The 9,401-nt window shown below is 34.2% G+C and overlaps 1 protein-coding gene and 1 long non-coding RNA gene across 3 annotated transcripts; one reads left to right on the top strand and one right to left on the bottom strand.

Annotated features, from left to right (window-relative positions):
* Positions 1–1,521: 1,521 nt before the first annotated feature.
* On the top strand, positions 1,522–3,993 carry LOC125663790 (uncharacterized). Of its 2 annotated transcripts, none has more exons than XR_007365644.2 (4): positions 1,522–1,718; positions 2,305–2,463; positions 2,630–2,740; positions 2,931–3,993. It is a non-coding gene; the product is annotated as an uncharacterized LOC125663790 (long non-coding RNA). The 2 variants fall into 2 exon arrangements; XR_008799731.1 differs by having other exon boundaries at positions 1,554–1,714.
* LOC125647838 (uncharacterized) lies at positions 3,900–5,774 on the bottom strand. The gene is made up of 4 exons (XM_056153128.1): positions 5,509–5,774; positions 5,065–5,198; positions 4,571–4,809; positions 3,900–4,227 (listed from the first exon to the last, which is right to left on the bottom strand). Exons 2-4 carry the CDS (start codon positions 5,144–5,146, stop codon positions 4,147–4,149), a joined length of 402 nt encoding a protein of 133 aa, XP_056009103.1. The 5' UTR covers positions 5,147–5,198; positions 5,509–5,774; the 3' UTR covers positions 3,900–4,146.
* Between the last annotated feature and the right edge of the window lie 3,627 nt (positions 5,775–9,401).

The following is a 9,401-nucleotide window of genomic DNA, read 5'->3' as shown; positions in this document are numbered from 1 at the left end:
TGAAAAACCAACAGATACCATTGGAAGAAGTATTATTTATGAATCTGTTTCAATTCTTGATTTCGAATACATGTTAAATTGTTATATACAATGTTACCGACACAGAAATCATGATGGAATAACACGTAAAAAGGTCATAAATGTCCAATATAACCTTTCGCATGCAATATACATCAACAGCATGTAATAAAGAACCATGCTAAGCATGTATTAACATGTCGAAACCCGCCTCCTGGACGTAATGTGTCACTGGCTGCATGTTATTACAAAAATATTTCAAGTGCCACATTATGCAACTAAAACCTATTAGGAGCTGTCTGGTACACGAAGGCGGGGCAGCCGAGTAGTAATTACATGATACGTAACAGACAGCAAACATCACTCTGGGGCCACCGTGGAAAGCTAATTAAGGCATTGTATTTGATGACAGTTAATGCTTTCCTGCATTATAATAATGGCTGACACCCCCTTGCAGTCTATAAATTTGCATACATGTACGTGATACATAAGAAGCTTATCCTACTGATAGGTCAAGAGTTTATCAGTTTTGAACTACTGGAGGATTTTTTTCTCCAATTGTCGTCTTTTTCACTTTCAAATTTGTTTTTCTTCATTTTAAAAACACATTTCAGCATTTTAATCAAGGTACAGAATTAAATCGTTTTTACCTCCTCGTTGACAGCTTTTAGTTTTCATACTTATAGTAAATCAAGGCTTGAGTGTTATCTCTGTATATAATAACGTTATGTATCAGAGTAATATTTCCTTTTTACCATTGAATAATTTGCTTCAGGATTGTTGTCAATCTGTCACAAAAAATCAGCTTCCCAACATTGTGTAATTCTTCTGTGAATGTTACTCCTAACATAGTGAAAAGGTACATGTATTTAAAGAGGTATAATAATTGTATTTTAGAATATTTACAGTGTCTGCTGAGTAACCTTTTAAACTTATCCAGATGTCCTTGTTTATTTTAAATTTTTCGTTTTAAACCAGAGAATGTTGAGAAATGAAAAGGGATCAAGAGCAGATTTTCAGACTTTTTATGAAAATTAGTAGTGTCATCTGTGTATTGCAGACAAAATATTCGTTTTTTAAAAACTATTTTAATTCCCCTAATACTGCTATTTTGACCACTTATATGTCCCTTAATTTCAGCACATACATGTAGGTCAAATAAGTATGGTGAAACATGTTTATCTCTTCCAATTTCGAAATATTTTGAAAAAATAACCCCGAAATGTTGTATAACCGAGTTTGGTCCTATAAAGCACTGAGATCCATTTACATGTAAAAATCAATTTCATAAAGTATACAGTTAATTTCGACATTTATTTTTTTTTTCAATTTGATTTACGTGTATTTTTATTATGCCCCCCTTTGAAAAAGAGGGGGCATATTGTTTTGCACCTGTCGGTCGGTCGGTCGGTCGGTCTGTAGACCATGTGTTGTCCGCTCAATATCTTGAGAACCATTCACTTGATGATAATGATATAGGGTCTGTAAGTCTCGTTTGGTTTCACTTTCGGTTTTACTACTTCCGGGTACAACAACATGTGGAATATATAAAGTCGTAGCAGAGAATCGGCGCCAATATGTAATTTGGTGTATTGTTAAGCGATCGGCTGCATACATGAGACTGGAAAAACCCTGCCATGTAGTTTATTTAGGTTCCTAGTCGATGCTACAGTAAGGAAGCGGTGGATATAAAGATGTAGGTACGTAATATTATCACAATTAAACGAATAATCATGTCAAATTAACACACGTGGGTATAAACTGACAGAATATACTGGATGTGTTGTTTAGATATTTCGGAGGGGGTAGGCCTACAAAAGATTTTGACAGACGAACTGATAAAAATAAAATAATAAGAGCAAAAAATTACATGTACTACAATTTCATAAATAGGGGGGGGGGGGGTCTTCGTTATCGATTTCAACATTTATTAACATCTTTTACTACATAATTCCCTTCTGTCTGAAGAGGGCAAGGAACACTTATTTATTGTATCAATATAGAAAAATAACCTTGCTAGGAAAAGGGGAAAGGGTTGACAGGACACTCTTGATACTACTTGCCTTTATATAGGCTCCTGCATGATTAAATTGTGTATTGTGTTTCAAGAGAACTGGCATATATCTTTATTGTGTAATTATGTAAAAGTGATGCATGGCCTTGAAAAGAATGATTGTAACACTCATATTCTCTGCTTATTTCAGAAACTACAACTTTGTTGTGTATAAGTGAGCCACTTTAAGTCAATAAAAACAGCAACTTATGGTATATTACTTTTTTTCATAGACACAAAGTTATGAAACCTGCTGAAGCAGAAGCATCTGCTTCAAACGTACATGTAGGAACCGAAGTTGATACTGCTACCAATATATCTGTACCAGACAACAATGAAGTGCATCTACATGATCATGAGTATACAGCACCAAACCCTCAACATTTAAAAAGGTACAGTGTACGATACAAGTATTCTAGTACATCAAACCAGGAAGTTACAACGGTTGTTAAGTTTAGTGTCAGGTGGTTTTTCTGTATTTTCTTCATTCTCATTTCAGTGTTATCTAAATTTATATGAACACCAAATACTATAATAGTATTGCTTTTGTTCTTACAGCTTCCCTTGAAGACTATGATGTTGTAAACTTGCAGTGAGAAATATACCTGCTTAATTAAAGGAAACCATCCTTGACAATTGGGAACATCATAATTGAAAGACCCTGGAAAGGTATGTTTTAGCGGTTCGTTAAGGAAAAATGAACAATGCACTTTCTATACACTGACTAGTTATCAATTTCACAGGTCAGCGCAGATTTCACAGTATTCAATTACCTAGTAATTTTAGGGGGGTATAAATGTTGCTGTATACACCATTTTCTGTGGATATTTTTCATATATTCTTGAAATTTTGTTTGAAGGGATCATGAACACTGTTGGGAGTTTCCATTCAACTGAAATATAAAAGTCAGAAGAATTGAAGATTGCAATGGATGCAACAGAAGTGACCTAATATGACCAAATTGATATGAATAGCCAGTTTTTCGCTTGCAGTAATGACAAGAGTCGCCACAAAGAAAAGACCTTAATGTGTATTACACCTAATGCAGCTTATTTCCAATCTGTATGCTGGATACAAATCTAATTTGGCAATTGTGAACCATTGTGGCATTTTAGAGAAGTTGCAAGTTGGTGATATATTCCTGGCGGACAAAGGATTTTGTATATTTGACAAACTTCCAAATGACATGACACTTAATATCCCATTCTTTCTTACAAATAAATCCTACTTCTCAAAAGAGGATGCACAACTTTGCTATAAAATTTCCAGATGCAGAATCCATGTTGGATGGGAAAATGAGAGAATAATTTATTTTTTTTAAATTCCTTAGCCATATTCTATCATAGTCAAGATATTGATCTGACAAAATATTTCAGATTTGTGTGGATCATGTGAATTTGCAGGTTCCCTTTTTGAAGGAGATTGCAGATAAATCCTACAAACTTATTAGATTAATTGCATGTATATATAAACCTTAAATCTGCACATACCTGCCACATTGAATTTTTAAAGTTAAAATTAATGAATACCATATATGCAATATAACTTTTCTACATATTTATATAAATATAAAGCCTTTTATATTCATATGAATATAAAGCCCTTTGGAACGTCTCCATCAGAATGAAATATTCTCGAGAGGAATGTTAAACAATATACAATCAAACATAAAGCCTTTTGTTCTCATTCTGAAGGTTTTCAAATCTGCATTATTAAAAAAGAAGTAAAATCCATTGTTTTAGTAAATGCATGTAATTGAATGATTTTTGTAAAGCTGGACACTGTGTCTATACATACATGTATTTTGGTTCATCTAAAATAAGAAAAACTTTGTCTATAATGTTTATTCAATAAATATACATGTAATTACATAATTTTGATAGATGCACCACTGATATCATAATAAAGTATATGTACATGTGGTTATGTGTGTGTGTTTTAGACTGCAAAAATACTTCATTATTATAATTAAACTCTATCCCGCTTGAAAGGTTGACATAATACATCTTTGTCGATGTGAATTATTTGAGTGTCACTAGGAATCCACACTAGCAAATCACAGCATTGGGTGTCTTTCAGGTGTTGTTGTCCTTGAATTTAATGCCAATATTCATATTTTGTTTTGCGGTGCAGCGAACCATCCCTTGCATCACTTTCTAAAATGGCAAATGTCATTACATGTATTGATAAAATATACATGATTTACAAGTGCTCTGATTAGTGGTGAAAGTATTATACTGTAATATGCATACTTATTTTGACATAGATGTACTGCAGTATTCAAAATTTGATGCAAGTAAAGTTTATAAAGAACATTAGCAGTTCAATATCACAATGAAGCCTAAGTAGTATTTGTATTTCATTCATAAAATGTTACTTTAAAGTTATAATAAACTTGGATACATTCATAATGATATATATGAATACTTATATGTACAGCTTATGTACATGTATTGGGTACACATACACATAATTGTTCAATCTATAATGCTGACTTACCAAGAGGGAAATCCCAACATTTGCACAGGCCTCTTTAATTGTCATTGTTCGAGCTGAAAATGGGCACTTAGCCTCAATTAAGAATTTCAGGGGTTGCTGAAAATGGCCTGTTGCCCTGCGGAATGAGGATGCAGTTAATTCCTTCATTGTTGTTGTGAACTTTGACTGTGTCGACTTTGGATGTTTTATCCAACTACTGGCGTATTTTACATTGAACAGTTTTATTTGCCTTCTTATATCTGAAAAATTCCAATATATCTACATGTAAAAATTTTATCTTCACAGTTCGAACCCATTTATTACCTACTTTGGGTATAGATAAGATAAGTTTATTCCAATTTTGGGCCCAGAGGGCATAACAGCAAGACAGTTTATAAAGAAAGAAATTTCTAAAAAGAAAGAAGGTTTACAACATATAAACTTATAATTATTATAATCATAATAGATATAGATCCAAACATGTATTGACATCATTTTATCTTTAAATTGTGTACCTGCCTTTGAAAATTTGCTGTCATATGAAGATCGACACTTATACTGCCCCATTATGGGCATACTGGCATCAGACATCCACATTAATGATGAATGCACAATGCACAACACCTTTATCCTCAGATTCAAGACATATCTATAAAATATTTTAAAAATATTAAACAATCTTAACCCATCTGTGATGTAACTGATATAGATAGGCATATTTAATGCGCTTTATTTATTGAATATACAACTGTACACTGCAGGTGCGTAAATGTAGTTTCGTTGTTCACCCCCCCCCCCCCCCCTTCCGATCTCCCCAGTACGTTCGTATAAATACAAAGCAAGTTTTATGCATAATCCGTTTTTATTTTCAAGTATTAATATACTTTCAATTGGAATGATTTGAGAATATAAAAACGTATCGTACATCTCTCTAGTTCATAGATTATGCTTTTACCAACCTGCTCTTTCTGCAAGACGTACCCTCGTCGATGCTTGTACACTGGCGGTTATTACACGTAATTCGTCAAACACGAAGCGAAGAATCCTCGACCACTCCACTAATGCTTCAATTCCCATGTTTATCTCGTTAAAACCTCCACATAATCGATTGATAACGCTATATCTATGTATACCACTCTCTACACAGTGCAATCTGAGATGTTGATGTACCCGGAAGTTAATAATCTCGCTAAATCTCGGCAATCACATGACGAGACTTACAGACCCTATTTCATATGTGGGTTAGTTATGAGTAGAAGAGGATTCCTATTGTTTTTCAGGTCAAAGGTCAAGGGTCAATCTACTCCCGACATAGGAATATAATGTCCGCTCAATATCTTGAGAACCCTTTGCTTGAAAGACATCAAACTTGGCACACTGGTACATCCTAATGAGTAGATGACCCCTATTGATTTTGAGGTCATATGGTCAAAGGTCAAACTGGGCATAGGAATATACTGACCATTCAATATCTAGAGAACCCTTTGCTTGACAGACATCAAACTTGGTACACTGGTACATCTTCAGGAGAAGATGACTACTAATTATTTTAAGGTCACATGGTCAAAAGTCAAATTGGACATAGGAATATACTGTCCGTTCAATATCTTGAGAACCCTTTGCTTGACAGACATCAAACTTGGTACACTGGTACATCTTCAGGAGTTGATGACCCCTATTGAGTTTTAGGTCACATGGTCAATCCACTCTTGACATAGGAAGATATTGTCTGCTCAATATTTTGAATTGATGATACTACTCTCAATTAAATGATGTGTGTGTGTATAACCCTTTTCAATTTTGCACCATGGGGGGCATATGTGTTTTACAAACATCTCTTGTTGCATTTCAAGGGTCGATGTTTGCCCTCCTCTCGCATTTGTATTCTTTATAGGATTTCTGATGTTTCTCATTGTTCGTTATCTTCACCTTTTTCATCCTGAGACAAGACGATAACATATCTAAAAAAAATCTCTTATGCATGAATTATCTAAAATTAATGATACTACACATCTTCTTTACATCAGAAATGTTTTCACCCCCCTTTCGTTCCTTTACTAAGAGTTGTTTTATGATGTATATTCATGTAAATAGACTCCAAACATTTGATATAAATACACTGAACAATGCGTATATTGTGTGTAAGAAAATGGTGTGATAATAATGGAGACACGCGAACATCAAATTTAGTATACAGATTCTATAAATACATGTAACTAATTGATAGGTTTGTAAAGTTTGATAAATGGACTGTGTGGCCGTCCTGTCCCCTGAATCAAAAGTAATAGTAAATTGACGTTTTATAGTGTCAGGGATCAAGGTTGTGGAGCGGCGGTCCTGTCACCAGGAACGTTTTCATTTCATTTTTATGGAAAAACACTGTTAATTGTGGACATTTATTCCACCTGTTGAAACCATTTTATGCAAGAAGTGAGTAAATAATGAATCAAAGAGGATCTGATATTTTGGTCCTAATGTGAGGCATTTTGTAAGACATCAAAGCACTACCAATCTTCTGTGAATTTATTTATGTCCTTATAGGAAAGTTACACCAAAGCTCTCATGCAAGGAGTATGCATATCCATTTAATCTCTAGCCACACCATAGGTAGATTTTAGGAGTGGATCCAAGAAATATTCAAAGGTAACTTTTTCGCTGGTGTGTGCAAAACGGTAAAGATCGAATGATCATTTTCGTTTGAAAAAATTCAAACAAAGTGGAGAGTGCAACCCATAAAGTTTTAATATAATTATGCTACTTTGCTTCAATGCGATGTCTACAACACATGTACATTTCATTCGGGTTCGAGACCGATCTCGAATGCTTAAAGACCGAGAAAATAGGCACCGCCTTCAAAACCTGGTCTGTGAACCCTTGTCAATCAGTAGAAATTAAGATTGGATGCTAGAAATTGATGGACATTTAAGTACTAGTCTTTGTGTATACCTTATATATCTTAACTGGCGATCGAGGCGTCCGTGCAATCGTTTGATGTTTACTGCGCAATCCAGCTCGATAGGGAAACGGTTTGCCTTTGTCATGTAGAGAGTCAAACTAAAAGCAATAATAGTAGTAAATTTTGCATACAATTACATAAATTATAATAGAATATAGTAGGTCTGGTATGACCATAGATCCGTGTTTTTCCAGTTCTTTTTTTCTTATTCCATATAGGACGTCTGAGATTGATCACGGTTCTTTATCTTCTGCTTTTCTCATTTAAAAAAAAAACTTTTGGAATGTCATTTTGAGGCAGATTAAGGCACCAAAGGGTAAATGCACCTGTTTGATAGATCGTGTCCATTCTTATTCAAGTTTAACGGCATAACCGTCTACATTCAGTACATTTAAAGATATTATAAAGTGTTGTGAAAGTCACTAAAATCTCCATGGAATAGATTAACATTTCGTACTTAATAGGAACACATTTATTTATAGATACTTATATATGAACCTGTGTAGTCCAGTGATGAAAAAGAATCAAACTTTCAATGTAGGTGATTGATTGATTGAATATTGTTTACCGTCCCTCTCGAGAATATTTCACTCCTATGGAGACGTCACTACTGCCGGTGAAGGGCTGCAAAATGTAGGCCTATGCTCGGCGCTTATGGCCATTGAGCAGGGAGGGTTCTTTATCAGACTAGTTGTATCCGCGCGTCACAATTTTTCTAAAGAAAATTTATCGCTTATTTTTAATCGTACGTTTGGGGTTCAAATGGGCCATGGGGGAGGTAAATATATTGAAAAATATTATATTAACAATTTGAGTAGGAATTAATATTATGTACATAACAATTGATAAAAGTCTGACGGCCGATTAATATATATAGACACTGGGGAAAGACTCATTTATTTATTTAGTAAATAATTATTTGTTATAAAAGTGGAAAACACTGTGTTTTGTATCCTAGCACCTAAAATTGTGAATCCTCATATAAATATAAACAGTTTAGGACAAAATATATATCGATAACTAAAAGACACTAAGTATCATTAGTTTGTTGTCTTTGGGAAAAAAAAAAACTCTGATTGGGCTCAATATTTGCGTAAGCTGTTTCCGTAAAAAAAAAAAAAAAAAAAAAAAACAGCAATAAAGTTAAAAAGTAAAGAAAATCAAGTTCATTTAAGCGTTTACAACCACAGCAAATTCTGAAATACATTGCCACGATTGAAGCACGGGCGCGCCGAATACAAGTACCCCTTTATCGTGCCACACCTGCTGTGACACGGGATCTCGGATTTTGCAGTCTCATCCGAAGGACCACCCCATTTAGTCGCCTCTTACGACAAGCAAGGGGGTACTGAGGACCTATTCTTACCCGGATTCCCATGAGAATCGATGTAGGTGAAGATGTGTGTGATGATTTTAAGGCGTTATGAACAGAGGAACTTTCTTCAGAAGGGAGGCAAATTGTTGAACTTAAAAGAAATTGTTGCACGTCTCATGTTAATTTCCCTATAAAGGTGTTGAGCGAGATATCAATAAAATAAAGTTATTCAAATATGATAAAAATCAATTGTAACTTATGTCTTGGTTCAAACAGTTTTGAAAATAAGCTTAAAAGATGTGTATTAACAAGAATTAGCCAAAATAATTTTAGTTTAAATCAAGCAATAAGCGATTTATATGATTGTTAGCGTTAAAATAGAAGGTATCTCCGAATTTCAGAAAAACTGCCTCCGTGAAACAAAATGAATTTAGCATGAACATGATCTTCGAGTGTTCCAGTAAAAAAAACTATCGCTTTGAAATGTTGTTTCACGAAGGCATTTTTGTTGTTGTAAATTTCGAAAAATCGAAACGATTTCACTGATATCATTTTCAACTTCACCTGCATGTACGTTAACT

Source organism: Ostrea edulis, chromosome 1 (assembly GCF_947568905.1).
Source record: "Ostrea edulis chromosome 1, xbOstEdul1.1, whole genome shotgun sequence".
In the NCBI taxonomy this organism is placed as follows: domain Eukaryota; kingdom Metazoa; phylum Mollusca; class Bivalvia; order Ostreida; family Ostreidae; genus Ostrea; species Ostrea edulis.
The sequence above is the reverse complement of the archived record's forward strand: the minus strand, read 5'-3'. Positions and strand labels throughout refer to the sequence as shown.